This window comes from Callithrix jacchus, chromosome 5 (assembly GCF_049354715.1).
Source record: "Callithrix jacchus isolate 240 chromosome 5, calJac240_pri, whole genome shotgun sequence".
Classification (NCBI taxonomy): domain Eukaryota; kingdom Metazoa; phylum Chordata; class Mammalia; order Primates; family Cebidae; genus Callithrix; species Callithrix jacchus.
This window is the reverse complement of record NC_133506.1, coordinates 33,728,549-33,748,238: the sequence shown is the minus strand read 5'-3', so window position 1 is coordinate 33,748,238 and position 19,690 is coordinate 33,728,549. Positions and strand designations below refer to the sequence as shown.

The window sequence follows — 19,690 nt, the reverse complement described above, 5'->3', positions numbered from 1 at the left end:
ACCTTGCCCAAGGTCACACAGCAGCCCAGTGGGAGAGCCAGGATTGCAACCTGAACTCCGAACTCACGTCTGCCTGGCAGAAACCTGCTCTTAATCATTGCCTCAGCCTCCACCCTTGCTGTGTGGCTTTGGGCATGTTCCTTACCTCTCTGAGGTTCCATTTCCTCCCTCAGACCCTGGATCAGCAGTTGGACACCAGGGTGTGTGTCTCAGCTTTGCTACTAGAAAGCTGGCTATTTGGGGCTAATGGCTTTCATTAATTAATGCCCCATTAACTCAGTAATGAGGTTAAGAACTCCTCCTTGAGGAGTAAAATGAGTTTTGGATAAGACAGTGGACATTCTGTTATTTTTGTGTGTGATCAATAAGGAAACGATAGATGCAAAAGAGCCCAGGGAGAGAATTCAGCGATTCTTACTGTGGGGAGGAGACACACCCAGCAGTTCTTATGAGGGCGGACAGACTCACGCCCCTTTCATTTGCCAAGGAGGTTTCTCCTCCATTTTCCTGTCTAGATTTCCCAGAAAGGAGACGTTCCTAAAACGATGGGCAGTCTGAACCACTATTGCCAGTGGGCAGGGTAGCAGTGGGGAGAGCCCAGGATTTGGATTCGGAGTTGTCGTTTGGATTATTTGCCCCCATTTTTCACCCTCCCCTTCATCTGCACACCTGCCATTGCCTATCATGGCAGGGTTCGGTGGGTGGTGCCTTTGCTTGCTCTTGACTGTGGGCTTGGCCATGTGAAATGATTTGGCCATTGGTATAAAGTTCTGAGCCTGGGCCTTAAGAGGACCTATATGTTCCTGCTTTCCCTTTCTGCACCTCTGCTATCACAAAGAATACGCTCTGCGTAACCCACTGGTCTGAGGAGGAGGAGGAGACACAGGTGGAGGCAAGCCTCCTCTGCTTAGCCCAACCCAGCTCAGCTGAGCCCCAGCCGACACACAGATACGTAAGTGATGGTATCTGATTGTTGTTTCAAGCCACAGAGGTTGGGATGGTTCGTTACACAGCAATGGCTAACTGATGAACAGAATAAACTAAAGGTTCACTTAGCTTTCCACCCTAAGCCACATGCACCAACTCAGCCTTGCCACTGTGAGATGTGGATACATGCTCAGCTATTAACCAAGGGTTATGTTGAATCTTCTCATGTGAAGAATTTCCTGAGGAATGCTGTGGCGACAGGTGGTGATGGGCAAGCAAAAGTTGGGCATTCCAGAGACCCTGACTCTCTAATCCCATCCAAATATCACCAAGAGTGTACCCAACAAACCGCAAGCACAGGAACGCACAAGAAACTTTTGCGCGCCTTCCACTGCCCGCTGATCTTGATATTGGCGTTGCTGATGGAGAACTTAAGGCCCACGTTGGGCACCATCCTTATCTGGGAACTGGGAAGCTGGAATTCACGGATGTCCATGCTGCACAGGAGAAATGTGAATTTCATACAATTTCATACAACCTAGGCGCCCACATGAGGACTCGGTTAATGACTCATGCAGACTCATCTCCCACCACCCAGTCCTTGGCCCCATTCATTTCAGAAGCCCAAAGCTGAGACAGCAGCCTTGGCAAATATGTAGGCAACTGGAGTGGCTTAGGTTTCAAAGTCAGACAAAACCTGCATTTAAATCCTGCTCTTTGAGATACTATCAGGTTACCTGGGCATATGATTTAATTACCCCAAGCCTCAGTTTCCTCATCTGTAAAATGGGCACAGTGATCTCTATCTTGCAGGGTGTGTGACACTCATTGAAGATAAAATCGAGGCCCTTTATCTGGAAGCTCTGTTCAGGAGAGCTCTGCATACTCTGTCTTGTTTCATTCCTGCAGCCCCAGAGCCTTCTGTGTCAGATATACACAGTGGGTGTTCAAAATACCTGGGAATGAATGGGGGTATAAAACTCCGTAGAGGACTTCTATGGATTTTCTGCCGAGCACACAGCCCCCTTCTTGTGATAACAGAACTGCTAGATTACTTAGGGGGAGCCCCTCCCCACATCTGTTCCATGCCACTCCAAAGAAAGTTGACCTCACGTCCATCTTTAGGAGGTGAAGGTTGTGACTTAGACTTGGCCAAGTACTGTATTTCGTTCTCTGGCCACAGTGATTGGAGTTTTACTATGTTGCCCAGCTGGTTTCGAACTCCTGGGCTCAGGGCTGTGTACGTAACCTAAGGTGGATCAGTCAGAGCGAGTCTTAGGGCCTTTGAATTGCAAGGACATCTAAGATTTGCTGGGGGCCATCTTGCCTCTAGAGGGGACACTCTGCCTGCAAATTAGGCCTTTCTAAGGAAGTGATGCTGAGAGGTGGCAAGAGAGAAATGGGGCCCAGTGACATGTGAGCCTGTCTCAAGCTGAGCCTGAAGCCAGACCCTTCCAGGGACTTTCTGGCCATGTGATCCAATACAGTCTGCCTTAAGCCATTTTGGATAAGATTTTCTGTCCCTGAAATCTTGCAAATTCTAATTGACATGTGGCACAGAGTTTTGGGGTTCGTGACACGTTTCCTAGGAGTCACGTTTCTGTGGCTTCCTCCAGGCTCAGCGTGGAGGTTGCCTCCCTTTGGGATGATGCAGACACATGCTTTGGGGTATGAAAGTCTGAGTTGAGGAGTCTGTGGCTCTGCGTTCTAGCTCTTGGTGGCCCCAGAACACCACAAGTCCTGCACATCGACTGAGCTCTGACAGGCCTCACCTGTAGAAGCTATAATGCCCTTTCCCAAGATGCTTGATCTTAAAGCTTCCTGAGTAGTCAGGAATCTTGATCCTCTCCAGCTCCTTCTGCAGCACGGCCGTCCCCTGCTGGGCGGCTAAAGGGAGAAGGCAGGGGTGAAAGTCAGAGGCACAGGCTGGAGCAGGGGACAGAGGCGCGGAACAGGCTCTGGACCCTAGGCCCCTGTTCCCAGCATGGAGAGTGGCACTGGAAGGGTCAAAAACAGGGATCAATTAAGGTTTCCTAGAAAAGACCAGATAATAAACTGACTCTTTATGGGAAACCATACTGCCTCTGTCACAAATACTCAGCTTTGCCATTACTATACAAAATAGCCATAGGCAATATCATGTGCCTGTATGTGCCCGCATTCCAATAACACTTTGTTTGTTGGCATTGAAATGTGAATTTCATATCATTTTCACATGTTGTGAGATAGTATTTCTTTTGTTGTTGTTTTGAGAGAGGGTCTCTCTGTGTCGCCCAGGCTGGAGTGCAGAGGCATGATGATGGCTCACTACAGCCTCGACCTGCTGGGTCAGGTGATTCACTCACCTCAGCCTCACTAGCAGCTGGGATCACAGGTGTTTGCCACCACACTAGGCTAATTTTTTTTTTCTTTTTGAGACGGAGTTTCGCTCTTGTTACCCAAGCTGGAGTGCAATGGTGTGATCTCAGCTCACCGCAACCTCTGCCTCCTGGGTTCAGGCAATTCTCCTGCCTCAGCCTCCTGAGTAGCTGGGATTACAGGCATGCACCACCATGCCCAGCTCATTTTTTGTATTTTTAGTAGAGATGGGGTTTCACCATGTTGACCAGGATGGTCTCGATCTCTTGACCTCATGATCCACCCGCCTAGGCTAATTTTTAAAAAAAGGTTTTGCAGAGATCTGGAGTTTCACTATGTTGCCCAGCTGGTTTCGAACTCCTGGGCTCAAGTGATCCTCTCACCTCAGCCTCCCAAAGTGCTAGAGTTACACACATTAGCCACCAGGCCTGGCCCTTTTGATTTTTTCCCATCATTTAAAGATATTAAAAACATTCTTTATAACTCAATCAAAACAGTTGCAGGTGGGCAAAAAAAAAAAAAAAAATTCTTGGCTCATAGGGCATACAAAAACTGAGGGCTGTAGTTTGCTGACCCCTGGTCTAAAATATCACCCCTGAAACACCCAGTTATGCACCCTACTAGTATTTGTCAAATACTTAATAGTTATTTGCTCTGTGCTATACCTCCACAGATCCCCCACCTCTCTGGGTTTGGGATTGTCTCCCCAGGGCCTTTGCACATGCTATTCCTGCTCTCTAGGAAGCTCTTCCCTCCCATCTTCACCTGGTCAGCTTCTAGTCAGCTCATTCATCACTTCCTCTGGGAACCCTCCCTGGCCCAGCAGATCAGAGCAACATCCTGTGTTATTCTCATGATGCTGTGAGTGGCTTCCCCAGCGCCCCGGTTACCATTTGTAATTATGCATTTATTCACTTGACTCTGACTACTGTGTCTCCCCTACTAAGTGTAAGCCCTCTGAGGTCAGCGGCAATCTGTTTCTTTACTAATGTGTCCCTTACATTACCATTGTGCTGACACTTACAAGGCACTTAAGATTCGTTAGATGAGGCTGGGCGTGGTGGCTCACGCCTGTAATCCCAGCACTTTGGAAGACCAAGGTGGGTGGATCACTTTAGGTCAAGAGTTCCAGACCAGCCTGGCCAGCATGGTGAAAACCTGTCTCTACTAAAAATACAAAAAATTAGCTGGGTATGATGGTGCATACCTATAATCCCGCATTTGGAAGGCCAAGGAGGGTGGATCACTTTAGGTCAAGAGTTCCAGACCAGCCTGGCCAACATGGTGAAATCCCATCTCTACTAAAAATACAAAAAATTAGCTGGGCGTGATGGCGCATGCCTGTAATACCAGTTACTTGGGAGGTTGAGGCAGGAGAATTGCTTGAACCCTGGAGGCAGAGGTTGCAGTGAGCTGAGATGGTACCACTGCACTGCAGCGTGGACGACAGAGTGAGACTGTCTCAAAACAAAACAAAAAAAGATTAGATGAATAAATAATGCCCCAATGGCAGGAATTCTACCACCAGTTACGATGTGGCTAATAGCATCAAGGAACCATTTAAAAGGCAGACACGTTAACTGAAAAGGAGGAAGTATTAAGATGAGGAAGCCCAGATGCTGTGTTTCCTCAGGGCCAGTTAGGAAATAATAATACCAATGAAATGTATCGAGCTTTACTCTGTGCCAAGCACTGTTCCAGGCTCTGCCCATGTATGAACTTGTACAGTCCTAGGAAGTAGCTCTTGCACTGCCCCTATTTCACAGGTAAGGAAGCTGAGGTGACTTGCTAGGGGCCACACAGCTGACAAGGGGCAGAATTTGAACCCAGCCCTTCTGGTCCCAGAGCCCATGCCCTAGAGAAGGCTTTCTGGGAGTTCAAAAGTAAATGACATGCAACTGGTCACCATGTGAGGGAAAGGAAAATGTGAGGTTGTCAGGATCTGTCAGTTGACAGGGGCCAGGCCTTGAAGGCTCTCAAAGGCCATGCCAAAGGATCAGGATAGCTTCTGAAGGCAGCAGGGAGCCACAGATAGTGTGAGCAAGGGGAGGACATGAACAGATTTGCTGCATTTCAGAAAACTCACTCTGATTGTCACATGCGGCCTGGGTAGAAGGGGAAACTGAAGCTGCTATGACCTCTGAACTTAAAGACCCTGAATGAGCCTCTGCTCCTTCAGGACCATACTCCTTCTTCCTAGCTCTTCTGTCTTCTGTGGTCTTCTGCCTGCCCCCTAGGGTTCAGAGGTGAACTGCCTGGGGTGGGGTGGGAATTCAAGGATGGGATACCAGGTCCTCCTGAGTCCTGTCTGTTTCCCACTGGCTGGTGAGGGCACACCAGCTGGTCAGGCTCTGCCTTCCCCTTGATCTGATTCCTCTGGGGCTGGGTATCCCCCACGGCTCTGTAGGTCATCTCTCTGCAACCGGGAGGCAGCATTGAGCAACCCCATGTTGGGGCATCAGGCAAGACCAGAGCTCAAATCCAGGCTGCCCACTTCTGGCTTGTAAATGTGGATAGCAGCAGTTTGTCTTACACAAAGCCGAAGTGAGGACAAATAAGATTGTGTGTGTAAAGTTCCTAGCTCAGAGCTTGGCGCAGGTTAGAGTAGGTCAGCAGGGGTGTTTCATGCCTTTCTCTCCTCTGCCTGGGCCTGGGTGAGTGGTCTGGGACGGGACCCTCTTTGTGTCACCCAGCAGAGCACTGTGCACAGTATGGCCACCAGCCCCTGAACTCGGGAGAGCACAAGGTTTGGGGTGTCCTCGCACACTCTCCCACGACCCTGCTCAGTCTCCTCAGCATCGAGAGGCAAATGGTAAGGCTGAGAACTGGCTTTGGAAAGAAGAGAAAGGCTTAGAAGTCCAAGATGGAGGCTGCATAGAGGGAAGGAGGGGATCATGAGGACCCTCAGGGGTCTGAGCACTGGACTTGGAGTCCTCTAGACCAGTGTTCCAATCCCAGCTCTGCCATCCCAGCCCTGAGATTTTAGGCAATTCACTTTGCCTCAGTTTCTTCGTATATGAAATGGGGGCAAGGGGAGCTGCCCTGAGGAGCTATGAGCATGTCAGGTACTGGATCTAAAGGGCTGCACACAGTAGATGCTCAATAAGTGCTCCTCAGGGGTGGAAAGGAGGGAAGGGAGGTATTCAGTTACCGTAGTCCAGGCCCTTCTGGGAGATCCTGACCACGACGCCAGGGTTGATGGCTGCTGCCACGGCTGTGCTCATGACGACCAGCACCAGCAGGGAGGCCCATCTCGGCGCGTTGCAAGGGCCCCTGGCCATGTCCTCCCTTGTCCTCCAGAGCTGCCAAAACTTCAAGGCCTTGGAGCGGAAGCAGGGAGCTATAAAGGAGTCGGCTGGGGAAATGCAAGTCAGTAGAATGTGGAAAGGAGGAAGGAACCTGGCGAGGGTGGGAGAGAGGGAGGGCGGCTGTGGTTTCCCATCATGGTTACGGCCCCACAGGCAGGGAGCAGTGCAGCCTGGGAGGCTCACATGTGCAAATGGGCGTGCATGTGTGTGCACGGGTGTGCATGTGTGTATGTGTGCGTGTAGATTGGTTCCCCTCCCTAAGCGCCCCATCACCCACCCTGTGCTCTCACCCAATCCCCCCACCTAAGGACTCCCTTGAAGCTGGGTGGCACGGACATAAGCATTCATATTTTTCTCTCTACTTTTGATTTTTTGTATTTTTGATAGCAAAAGAAGAGAAACATATAGTACTGCTCCCTCTCTGGATTGGGGTGAAGATAAAATGAGCTTGAAACCACGTAAAGCATTTAGCACAGTTCCCGTGCAAAATAAGTATCCGAATGCTCGCTATTAATGTTACCCTGATTCCAAAAGTAATCCACCTTCCTTGGCTAAAATTTGAGAAAGAAACAAGAGAATACAAATTACATGTAATTCCCTCTTCCAGAGATAAGCCAACGTGTATTTTAGAGTATTTCTTTTCTCCCTCTTGTTTTGGTAAGGACAGGTAGAGAGTCCATGCTTGTCTGTTAAGAAATAAGGGACACCTGGTCAGTTTTGTAAAGGCGGGGACCATGTAGCGAATGTTCTTCTCCAGCATTAAATATTTCATTGCTTCCCCATCCCACAGCTTTCTTATCCAAGCATCTGTTTTTGTACATTTCTACTTCTTCCTTTGGCAGATGTAGAACCTGAGGCTTCACCAGGGGAAGTGTTCTTCCCACAGTAACTCAGCAAGCTGCTAGCAGAGTGAGGATCAAAACACAGCCCTCCAGATGCATCCCACACCAGCCCGAATCCCTCGGTGCCTTGGGAGTTGGGGGGATGTAGACACTCCCCACCGCCAACCCAGCTTTCCAGACAGATCCCTGTCTGCTCAGCCCCTGGCCCTCCCTCTGCAGCAGCCTCAGGCCTTGGGTGGGCAGGAACCCCGAAGGACAGCCTGCTCCATCTCCATGGTGATGAGAGGAGGGGCAGGGCTGCAGAGGGGGCAGCCAGCTTCTCTCCCGCTGGGTCCTCATCAGCCCCCTGGCAGCCTGTATCCCCGAGTTTGGATTTTATGAAAGTCTAATGAACTCGGCTGAGCCCAGAGGATGTGAGACCTTCTGAAGTTTTCTTCTTTTTTTTTTCTTGAAAGTTTTTTTCTTCCTCTCTTTGTTCACTTCTAAAAGAGTCTCCCCTCCTCCGTTCATATGCAGCAACTAGAATTCTTCTGGCTTGATTCAGAATGAAAGCAGTGGCCATGTGTGAAGCATTGACTGCGTGCCAGATGCTACACTCGCATAATCTCCAAGCCAAAAAACGACCCTGAGAGAGGGTTGATTCTTCCCCAGTTTGTTTATGATTACTATAGAGATGGGGTCTCACTATGTTGTCCAGGCTGGTCTTGAACTCATGGGCTCAAGTGATCCTCCTGCTTCCATCTCCCAAAGTGTTGGGATTACAGGCTGAGCCACACCATGCCTGGCCTCTTCCCCGTTTTGGAGAAAAGGAAACAGACGCAGCAGTCACGTCACCAACATGGCCATTCCTCCTTTCATGGAGAAAATACTTTCCCTTACCTGAAGCAGGTGCCAGGAGGATTCATTACTGTAGGCCCTCGCCCCGGCTCTCCCTTTTTCCAAGTGACCTGAGCCCCCAGACTCAGATGTCTGCTTCTGCACCAGGAAGATTGCTCTAAGTAGCAGCCAGAACACGCAGATTGATGACTTGTCACAAAATTAGATTTTTGAATGATTCTCTTGCACATTTTGAATACCTCCAGCTCTTAGTTATCTGAAGTTTCTGAGTTCCCCAAGGCCCAGGTAGATGTGGTGTTGGTGAGGACGTCAGTTAGGAAAGGAACATTAAGATGAAATCACATGACAAGGACCTACCTTGCTATAAAATTAGAATTTTTTTTTTGAGACAGAATTTTGCTCTTGTTGCCCAGGCTGGAGTGCAGTGGCATGATCTTGGCTCACCACAACCTCTGCTTCCAGAGTTAGAGACCACCCAGGCCAATATGGTGAAAGCCCTTCTCTACTAAAAGTACAAAAAATAGTCAGGCATGGTGGTGGGCACCTGTAATCCCAGCTACTCAGAAGGCCAAGGCATGAGGATCGCTTGAACTGAGGAGGCAGAGGTTGCAGTGAGTTGAGATTGCGCCACTGCACTCCAGGCTGGGTGATAGAGGAACACCCTATTCCCCCACGACCCCCACCCCCCCAAAAAAAAACCCAGCTGGCAAATTTCTGAACAAGCAACTCCAATGGCCTGCTGATGTTTCATGCCAGCCAAATCTAGATGAGCCCATCAGTGACTTTCCACAGCTTCCTATTCAGCACTGCTGGTGATCATGGAGCTGCCCCTCTGCTTCAGATCTGACCCTCTATCCTGTATCAGTGACAATGTCTTCAACCCAAGTATCAGAAACTACTAACTCACATTGCTTCAACGATGAACAGATGTATTACTGCAGAGAGGAAGTCCAGAGGGAGGACAGGTTTGAGCTTCTGATTGATTCAGCAACTGACAGACATCTGCAGCATCATCTCTCTATCTCTGCTCTCCCATCCCCGTGTCTCAGATTTGCCCTCACACTGGCTTCTTTCATAGTCGCAAGGTGGCTGCAGCAGCTCCAGCCATCCCATATAAACAGACGCTTCCCCAAATAACCTTTCCTCTTCCCCCTCCTCCTGCTTTTTATTTTTTCTTTTTCCTAAAATTATTATAAAATATTTCAAACCTATAGGCAAGAATAGACCACTTAGGTTTATAAAACCTCAACATCATGCCTTTTTTGCTTCCTAGAGTTTCTTTTAGTTCTAGCAATTTTGATACGTGTATAGCTGTGTGTAACCAGGACCACTTACAAGATACAATGAGACATGTTGTACATTTTGTATCCTGGCATAGACTCTTGAGAGGTGTCTCTCCTGCTTTGTTATGCTAAGAAACACGGTCTCCTTCCCAGCTTCAGGTCTCATAAAGGGGCCCCTTTGATTAATCTGGTCAGAAGGATATAAGCCTCCAAGGGGCGCAGGGTGGGGGTTGATCTTCCTCACTATTATCAATACTAATATTAATTATTACTATCAGCAGTCCCAGAGTGGGACACAACATATATTCAATAGTGAATACACTGAAAGAAGAGTCAGAGCATAGTTCCAGACCATAAGTGCTTGGAGACGAAGGACGAGCTCAGTCTGGCCTGGCAAACCCCCAAGGCTTCCAGGGCGAGGCGTCTTCCTGGGCGCCTGGGGACTGATGGAAGGAGGATGGCTTCTCAGACTGAAGGCCTGAGCCCTGCGCAGAGGGCAGGGTCTGGGACGAGCTGCAGGCTGAGGTAAAGCAAAACAAGACTGAGCGCTCCCCAGGGGTGTGGGTTGGGGGTGCCTCTCTGGCTTCTTTTGCTCAGGAGACTGGAGAGCTTCCCCTGTGACACAATGTTGCCTCACGCAGGCCTGGCCTCCTTCAGCCTGAGGGAGGATCACGGGAGGAAAAGCAATATGGGCAGTTGGCTGTTGCCAAATGTCCAAGGCCTCTGACACTTGGGGCTACTTCCCCTCAGGCACATTAGGAAATACATGTGTGCCCAGCCGAACCCTGAGAGAACCTGGGCTTGTTGAGAGCTGCTCCAGGTCCAGCTCTGCCCTGTGCTGGGGAGAGCATGAGCTGGGAACGTTGGCAGGCTGGGGTTAGAGACAGGTTAGTGGAGACCAGGGTCTGGGTGGAGCCCTGGTTTTGCCTCTGCTTGGCTGTGTGAACCTGGACCAGTCTTTGCTCCTCTCTCATTCATAAGAGCAGCCACCATCTTTGAAGGGCTTAATCCATGTCAGAAACCAAGCCACGCCCTTGGCTAACATTCTCTTTTAATCCTTATCTAACCCTGAAAGTAGATATCATTGGCTTCATTTCACAGATGAGAAAATTGAGGCTCAGAGAAGTTAGGTAACTTGCCTAAGGCCGCACAAGCAGAAAAGTGGCAAAGGGATGTTGAAGTCTTCAAAATGAAGAGAGCGAGCACCACCTGTCACGTTATGTGATGAAGGTGACTGTGGATTGCGGACTCCTGGAGAAGCATGAGGGGTATTTTGTAGGCAATGACAAAAAACCATTGATCCTTAATGTGATCACGTTTGACCCACAGGTTGGTGAGGCCCAGGAAAACACCAAAAATAGGGACCTATCTTTTCAAGCTTCTGTGCCCTTGGCTATGCCATTTCTTCTACCTGGAGACTTTCTTTCTACAACTGGAAAACTCCTATACATGCGTCAAGGCCCAGTTCAAATATTACCTCCTACATGGAGCCTTCCAGGTTCTCTGGGCTCCCTTCAGAGTCTGCCTCCATAATTGCTGCCCTGTGTAACTGTCATCCGTTTACTTGCCCATTTCTCCATCTCTCAGAGGTTGATCACACGAGTTCTTAAGCCTGTTTGACCTGGGTTCAGTTCCTGCCTCTGTTACTTTCAAGCTGTGTGACCTCGGGAAAGTCAGTAACCACTCTGAGACTCTTTCCTTTTCCGTAAAATGGGATAAATAATATCTGCCTTGTGTCGCTAATGTTAGATTAAATGAGCTAATGCATTACAGCCCATACTAGATGCTCATTTATGGCAGCCATGTCTATTATAAATTGTGGTTGTTAAGACTCTAAAATTGCCTTCAATTTTTTATTTTGAAATAATACAAAACTTACAGAACAGTTTCAAAAATAGTACAAAAATTTCTACATAGACTTCACTCGGATTGTCCAAGTTAGTAATATTTCCCCAAACTTATCTTTACAGACATATCCATATGTGAATAAATGTGTGTACAGATGCATGCACGTAAATATTTTTTCAGAATGACTTGGGTGTCAGTAGACACATAATATTTTAGTTTGTATTTCCTGAAAACAAGGGTGCTTTCTTGCATAACCACAGCACAAACATTCATACAGTATTACCAGCTAATCCACAGACCCCATTCCCATTTCACCAATGGTACCCGGGAGGCTGTGAATGGATCTCCGGTTCAATCCAGGGCCTCTGGTTGCGGTTCCTGCTCAAGTCTCTTGGTCTCTTTTCTTTCTTTCTTTCTTTTTTTTTTTTTTTTTTTTTTTGAGATGGACTTTCTCTCTTGTCACCCAGGCTGGAGTGCAATGGTGCAGTGGTGTAATTTCGGCTCACTGCAACCTCCACCTCCCAGGTTCAAATGATTCTCCTGCCTCAGCCTCCTGAGTAGCTGGCATTATAGGCACGTGCCACCACACATGGCTAATTTTATATTTTTGTAGAGATGGGTTTCTTCATGTTGGTCAGGCTGGTCTCAAACTCCCGACCTCAGGTGATCCACCCGCCTCAGCCTCCCAAAGTGTTGGGATTACAGGCATGAGCCACTGCGTCTGGCCCTCTTGGTCTCTCTGAAGCTGGAAGAGTTTCTCAGTGTTTTCATGACTTAACGTTTTTGGAGCCTGGTTTGCCACTTTGCAGAATGCCTATCAGTTTGGGTTTGTCTGTTGTTTCCCCGTGACTGGATTCAGGTCCTGCCCTTTGCGCAGGTAAATCACAGAAGCGACGCTGCGTTCTTCTCAGTGCATCAGATCATGCGACATCAAACGGTCCTGTTGCTGGGGATACTGACGTTGACTGTGTGATTAAGGTGGAGGTGTAATACATGAGGAGGGGCCGGCAGGTGGGTGTCACTGGCCAGTGAGTGCCAGGGTGGCCTCTCCAAGGACCTCACCTGGGTCACCCCATCTGCGGTGGCCAGGGTAGCATGAAGGCACCCAGGGGTCTCAGGGCAGTGTCTAGGTACCAACAGGCAGGAAGTGTGGCTGCAGCCACCGTTGTCCTTAGGGAAGCCAGAGCCCTGGGCAAATATTTTGGAGTCACCCTAAATCAGCATGTTGGGCCATTCTGGAGGCCCGTTTCCACATGACCCCACCAAAGTCATGCTGCGCTGACCAGCAGGTATGATCAGCTCTCCAGGCACCCTCCCGAAACTGGGACCTGGCCCCAGGGCCCCAGGACGCCGCATAGGATGAGTCCCAGAGCTCTCAGCACACCTGGCAGACCCATCCTCAGGGTGCAGGGCTGGAAAGGGCCCCACAGGGAATGATGGAATAAGAATGATACTGAGGAATGAGATGGCAGACTGGGGCCTGACTCTGGGTCCGGAGTGCCCACACTGTTGGCACTGCCATCCCTGGCTGTTCTAGGTGCCAGTGGGACCTAAAAGGGTCTGAGGAAGGGACTCAATGTTGTGGGCACCCTGAGGTATGGGCCTGTGGGCGCCCTGACCGGCCGGTGTGCAAGGGCTGCACTGCTCACTTGGTTCCCCCCACTTTCCAAACCCAGCCTCCCCGTCACCTCCTCCACAAAGTCAGAACCTAGGGAGCCCTCCTCAAACCCTCCTTCTCTCTTTCTCTCTCTTTTTTATCCTCTTGACCACTTTGAAATCCAGACCTTGATTCCTGCTGCCTGGCCTCCCGAGGGCCGCTCCCATCTTATCTCAGATGGTCAGGCTCCAAGCTGTTCACCTACACCTGCCAGAGCTCTCTCTGAAGCCCACAGCAGCACCATCCCCCTCTGCTTCACGTCGCCAAGGGACAACGCCCACTTCCTTCGCAGGCTCACCAGGCCCTCCACATCCACCCCATGGGTTCTCGCACCGCCACTTCGAAGTACAACCACCCAGAACTATGTGACTGTACAGATTTCCACAAGTAAGCCCCGTGCCCTGATCCTGAGTAGAGGGAAGTCACGGGGTTGGGAAGCTCCTCTCAAGAAATGCTAACTTAGAGAGAACCTTGAACACGTGAAGCTTTGCCACACCTCCACACCTTTGAAGACGCATTTCCCTCCGCCTGGTATGCAGTACCGCGTCCTCCAGAACCCTTCCCTGACCTCCCTCCCTCCCATGGTATCTTACGTTTATTCCACACAAAACGCACAGCCCTTGGCATGCCAGGCCCGGGCCAAGGGGGCAGTTATTACTCTTTGTCGGGGGGATAAGTGCCGATTGTGTGGCTCAGTTGGATCCTACTCCCAGAAGAAGGGTCTGGGGGTGGGATCAGAGGGTGGTTATCTCCGCCATCTCAGTTTCTTCATCTGTGAAGTGGGATTGTAACGCCAGCATATAGGGCTCGCGGGAAGAGTCAGTGTGTTCGAATGTGTGCAAGGCACTTAGCAGCTGTTCTGGCGCCGAGTAAGCATTTGTGAAGGTTGGGTTCCTTTTTCCTTCTCTCCTGAGACGTCCAGTTCCTCCCACTGACTGGAGCCATAGGGGAGCCTCCCAGTGGCTCAGGTGACTGAATATAGTCAGGAAAAAAGGGGCATCTTTTTTTTTTTTTTTTTGAGACAGGATTTTCAGAATTTTCCTCTGTCACCCAGGCTGAAGTGCAGTGGCAAGGTCTCAGCTCACTGCAACCTCCACCTCTTGGGTTCAAGTGATTCTCCCACCTCAGCCTCCTGAGTAGCTGGGATCACAGGCACACACCACTACGTCTGGCTAATTTTTGTATTTTTTTTGGTATTATTTTTATTTTTGGTAGAGATGGGGTTTTGTTGTATTGGTCAGGCTGGTCTCAAATTCCCGACCTCAGGTGATCCGCCCGCCTTGGCCTCCCAAAGTCCTGAGATTACAGGTGTGAGCCACTGCGCCAGCCTTGAGGGACATCTCACAGGCCAGGAAGTGGCAGGACTCACACCTCCTCTGTCAGGCAGGCAGGAGTCTCCTTGGAAGGGGAAGGAAGCGAGGCCCAACCTGTTTTCCCTGTTTCTTCATCTTCCTGATTCCCAGAAACTTGGGCCTAGGTGTGTCACCATCAAACGGCCACTGTCCGGGAGGAAGGTGACTAAGCTAAATAGATGCCTGGTGGAAAACCCAGGTAACTGGCTGCAGGGCAGGGCTCAGTGCAGGCAAGGTGACCAGATGTGCACTTGTGCCTGCTACATGTATGGGTTGGGGGCAGGCAGGGAGCACTGAAGGCTAGAGGGTGTGAGGAGGCTGGTGGCACAGTCCAGGTGGGATACCAGTGCAGCCAGCAGGAACTGCCCCTCGGAGCTGGCATCTGTGATGGCCTAGGATGGGCATAGGGGAAGGGCAGGCCAGTGGAGGGAACTGTTTAAGCAAAGGCACTGAGAGGCATGCTTTGGTGTTGCTCTGGGTGGCGTGGGACCCTCCAGGTTTTTCAAGTACAAAGGTCCTCCCATGCTAGTAGTTAGATTTGCAAACCACTGATGGAGAAAAAGCCGCTGCGAATTGAGCAACTCGTCTAAACACACTTGCGGTTTTTAGTCCCAGTTTACAGCCATCTGACACGGAGAGCCAGGGGCATGTGGGATGACGTTTAATCTTGTTTGGCTAGAGGGACCTTGGAACAGAATGCCCCAAACTTGTCCTGCCAGTTCCCTGCCCCCCCCCCCCACTCTACCTGATGAAACAAAGTATTGATTCATTGGCAGCCGGGCCAGTGGCCTTTAAGCCACAGAGCCTCCTGCCCACTAGAAAACAAGGCTCAATCAATGTCCCCAAATCCAGCCAATCAGAGTAGCAATGCTGAATTCCTAGAGGAGGGAGAAGGAACCAGGAGAGCGGAGAAGCAGGCAGGGGGCGGAGGATGCGTGCTGGCCTACAGACAATGCTTCATGGCTCTGTGGGTTTGCAGACCCATGAAAGAATTCAGAGGCTGCACCACCTCCCCCATCACGAGTATCCACAGCCCAGAGGCCAGGATTTCCGTGGTAGACAATTGGATCTATGAAAAATTTTGAGCAGAAGCATCACACCATAAGATGTGCTTTCATTATTATTGGATAACATTTACTGAGCACTTACTTTGTGCAAGGCACAATGCTAAGTGTGCTTCTCAGCTAATTTTAATGAGGTTCATTCTGCCTTCCAGGTAGAGACCAGGAGAACCCCCTGTGATTCCATAAGTTAAATAATATCCTTTTGAGAAATTCTTTTTCTGCTTCAGTCAGTCACTGTTGCTTTCTGTTGCTTGCAGTTAGGAACCCTGGTTGATGTAAAGCCCATGAGCTTCTGTGCATATGTGAGGGATACGTGAACATGCATGTGTGGCTTGAGTAACTGCGGTGACCACAGGTGGTAAAAGCCACAGAAGGCAGTGTCCTGGGTCTGTTCCCAGGTGCCTGATAGTCTGAAGGTGGAGGTTTTCTTCCTGAGGGAAAAGGGAGAATGAGCATTTACAAAACCCTCAAATGCCTCCATATGCAACATTGCATTTGATCCTTTCCAGCAAGAAAGAGACTGATATTTGCATTTTACAGGTGAAGACACAGAAAGTCAGGATGGTTGCTGAGGCTTCACAGGTAGTAAGAGGTAGATTTGAGGACAAGTCCACACCCTCATCTCCTCCCACTGCACCCACAACCTGTCCCATGGGACTCACAGTCGTGCCTTGAGGACTACTGGATGGGAGATGAGCCAGGTGAGGGCATAAGAAGGGGTGAGGCACTGTGCTGGCTTTGAGCACTGTGATTTTTAAGAGGAACCCTGGCTGGGCTGGTGAACACCACTTCCAAGCCCACCCCCAGCTCGCCTCCCCAGCACATTGCTGGATTCTGACATGGGCCTTCCATGGACTTAGCTAGAGATTCACCCATAGGGTACCCCAGAGGGTCCTGCTGGCCACCAAGTGCCTACTGTGGGTCTTGCCCTGTGCTGCAAGCTCCCCGAGGAGTGGACAACCCCTGGGCCCTGTGCCCCGAAGCTGCTGCCAATCCAACTGGGTACAAGACAACCACTGTACAATGAAGCCACCCTTGCTGAACTCCTACCATTTGCTGGTGCTTTCCACAGGTAATGGGACACAGTCGCTGATGGCCGAAGGTGCCCAGCCTCTGCTGGAGCCCTGCCTGCTGGAGAGCCTGGCTTGGCCAACTCAGACCTTTCCTCTCCCCTGCCCTCCCAGGAAGGGCTGCAGGCTTTTCTTGGGTTCTGGGTGCAGAATGCAGAAAGGGGCAGGGCAGAGGAAGACCAAGGGTCCAGGCTTTGCTCTGCGGAGAACTCTGGAATCTACATGTGGACAATGGGCATTTTTAATCTGCTTTGTTTTCTGATTTTTTCTAAGAGCCTACAAGAGCAGCTGGTACTTAGCAGGTGCTCACTAAGTGCTTGTTGGCTGAATGAAGGAAGTCTGGAAAAGGGGAACCTACAAAGACATGACAGTGACTGTGCTGAGGAAGTGGACAGTTGAACAGAGGGGAGTGCTAGGAAGTAGTTCGGTAGACTGCGCCTATTTCCTTCAGGATGCTCAGAAACGCAGGTGAAGTCCTTGAGTGATTTTAACATTATTATTGGACTGTCAGGACTACAGTCCTGTGGCACACATATACCCTGAGATGGGATGGTAGGCTTACATGTCAGTCTGCTGGGTTTTTGCAACAATCCTCCTAAACATTGACTGAACGTGGAAATGGTGCCAGGTGTTGCTCTAAGCTCTTTGCACATGTGTATATGCATGTATACACACCCAGCATCCCCATGAGGCAAGCACTGTCTTTATCTCCATGTTCGGAGGAGGACCCAAGGCACAGAGAGGTTGAGTAATTGGCCCAGGGTCACAGAATTAAATGATTAATTGGGAGTCGATCTGATGGGCACCAGAGGGCGCTCTCTTAGTCTTCCACTCATCCACAGGAGTCCAGGCAGAAAGGTGGGGCCGGTAAGTGGGAGCCACTGGTTCAGAGAGGGCCAGGCTGCCTTGTGGCCTCTGGAGCCGGTTTCTGAGTCTGAATTTCTGCTGCCGTCTCCCAGTCTCCGGCCTTGTCTGCCTGGGGAGGAAAACTAAACATAGACAGGACAGGGCCCAGGGTTCATCTGGAGGCTGTGGTTTTCCCAGCTGTGGAGTGGCCACCTCCTCCCAGCTTCCCTGAGCCAGCCGTGGACTCCAGCAGGAAAACATCGTGGGAAACGTCATGGGAAAACAGTAAACCCAGGGAGCAAAAGAAAATAAAGACTGCAGTGACTCCTCCATTCAGAGAGACTTGTGGATGCCATTTGTGGCATTTCTCCAGCGTTTCTTTTTTCCTACCGCTGTTTGCGTGTATGTGTGCCTTTGTGTACACAGACTTGTGTATTATAGCGTTGTGCAACGTGGATATTCATTGGACAATACTGTGAATGTTTTCCCATATCATTAAATGTTCTTACATATCATATATTTTTCTTTAGCGTTCACATTGTTGGTTTATTTTAATTTACAAAGGTATTACCTGCGACAGCTTTTATAGCTTGAGATTCTTTATTGAGGTGTGATTTACATTTTGTAAAATTTACCCCTTCTAGTGTATAAGTTTATGAGTTTTGATAAACCGATAGTCATGTAATCATCACCATAGTCAAGATACAGAGCAGTTCCTTTACCTCCAAAACGTCCCCGTGCCCCCTTATAGTAAATCTCTCCCACCATCCCCACCCCTGGCAACCCCTGATGTTTTGTTTTCCTATAAATGTGCCTTTTCCAGAATGTCATATAAATGGAAGTATAGTGTACGTCATCTTTTGGGTCTGGCTTCTTTCACTTAGCGCAGTGCTCTGGAGTTTATCCATGGCATCGCCTGCATCAATACTTTCTTTTTGTTGCTGAGTAATATTTCATTGTGTGGACGGACCCCAGCTGGTTTAACCATTCACTGGCTGAAGGATATCTGGGTTGCCTCCAGTTTTGGGTGAATGGAGCTATGATGAACATTCACATGCAGGCTTTCGTGTGAACATGAATTTTCTTAGGTTCTTAAGAAAATACCTAGGAATAACCAAATAGATGCAATAAAAAATGATAAAGGGGAAATCACCACAGATTCCACAGAAATTCAAACCATCATCAGAGAATATTACAAACAACTCTATGCACATAAACTAGAAAACCTGGAAGAAATGGATAAATTCCTGGACTCCTGTGTCCTCCCAAGCCTAAACCAGGAGGAAGCTGAAACTATGAATAGACCAATAACAAGGTCTGAAGTCGAGGCAGCAATTAAGAGCCCACCACACAAAAAAAGCCCAGGTCCAGATGGGTTCACAGCCGAATTCTACCAGACATGCAAAGAGGAGCTGGTACCATTCCTTCTGAAACTATTCCAAATAATACAAAAAGAGGGAATCCTTCCCAAATCATTTTATGAGACCAACATCATCCTGATACCAAAACCAGGCAGAGACCCAACAAGAAAAGAAAACTTCAGGCCAATATCCATGATGAACATAGATGCAAAAATCTTCAATAAAATATTGGCAAGCCGATTGCAACAGCAAATCAAAAAACTTATCCATCATGATCAAGTAGGATTTATCCCGGGGATGCAAGGCTGGTTCAACATATGCAAGTCTATAAACGTAATTCACCACATAAACAGAACCAAAAACAAAAACCACATGATTATCTCAATTGACGCAGAGAAGGCATTTGACAAAATTCAACAGCCCTTTATGCTAAAAACCCTCAATAAACTCGGTATCCATGGAACGTATCTCAAAGTAATAAAAGCTATTTACGACAAACCAACAGCTAATATCATACTGAATGGGCAAAAACTGGAAGCATTCCCTTTGAAATCCGGCACTAGACAAGGATGCCCTCTCTCACCACTCCTTTTCAATATAGTACTGGAAGTTCTAGCCAGAGCAATCAGGCAAGAAAAAGAAATAAAGGGTATTCAAATAGGAAAGGTGGAAGCCAAATTGTCTCTATTTGCAGACGACATGATAGTATATCTAGAAGACCCCATCGCCTCAGCCCAAAAACTCCTGAAACTGATAAGCAACTTCAGCAAAGTCTCAGGATATAAAATCAATGTGCAAAAATCACAAGCATTCCTCTATACCAATAACAGACTTAAAGAAAGCCAAATCAAGAACGAACTGCCATTCACAATTGCTACAAAAAGAATAAAATACCTAGGAATACAACTCACAAGGAACGTAAGGGACCTCTTCAAGG

General features: G+C 49.0%; 1 protein-coding gene across 1 annotated transcript in view; it reads right to left on the bottom strand.

Moving 5' to 3' along the window:
• Positions 1 to 6,600, bottom strand: part of BPI (bactericidal permeability increasing protein) — a 36,189-nt gene extending 29,589 nt beyond the window's left edge. The window contains exons 1-3 of the mRNA XM_035298584.3: positions 6,437 to 6,600; positions 2,700 to 2,814; positions 1,296 to 1,424 (exon numbers count right to left, since the gene is read on the bottom strand). Coding sequence (XP_035154475.1) covers positions 1,296 to 1,424; positions 2,700 to 2,814; positions 6,437 to 6,566 — 374 coding nt within the window. The 5' untranslated portion in view covers positions 6,567 to 6,600. The remainder of the gene's footprint in view (positions 1 to 1,295; positions 1,425 to 2,699; positions 2,815 to 6,436) is intronic.
• Between the last annotated feature and the right edge of the window lie 13,090 nt (positions 6,601 to 19,690).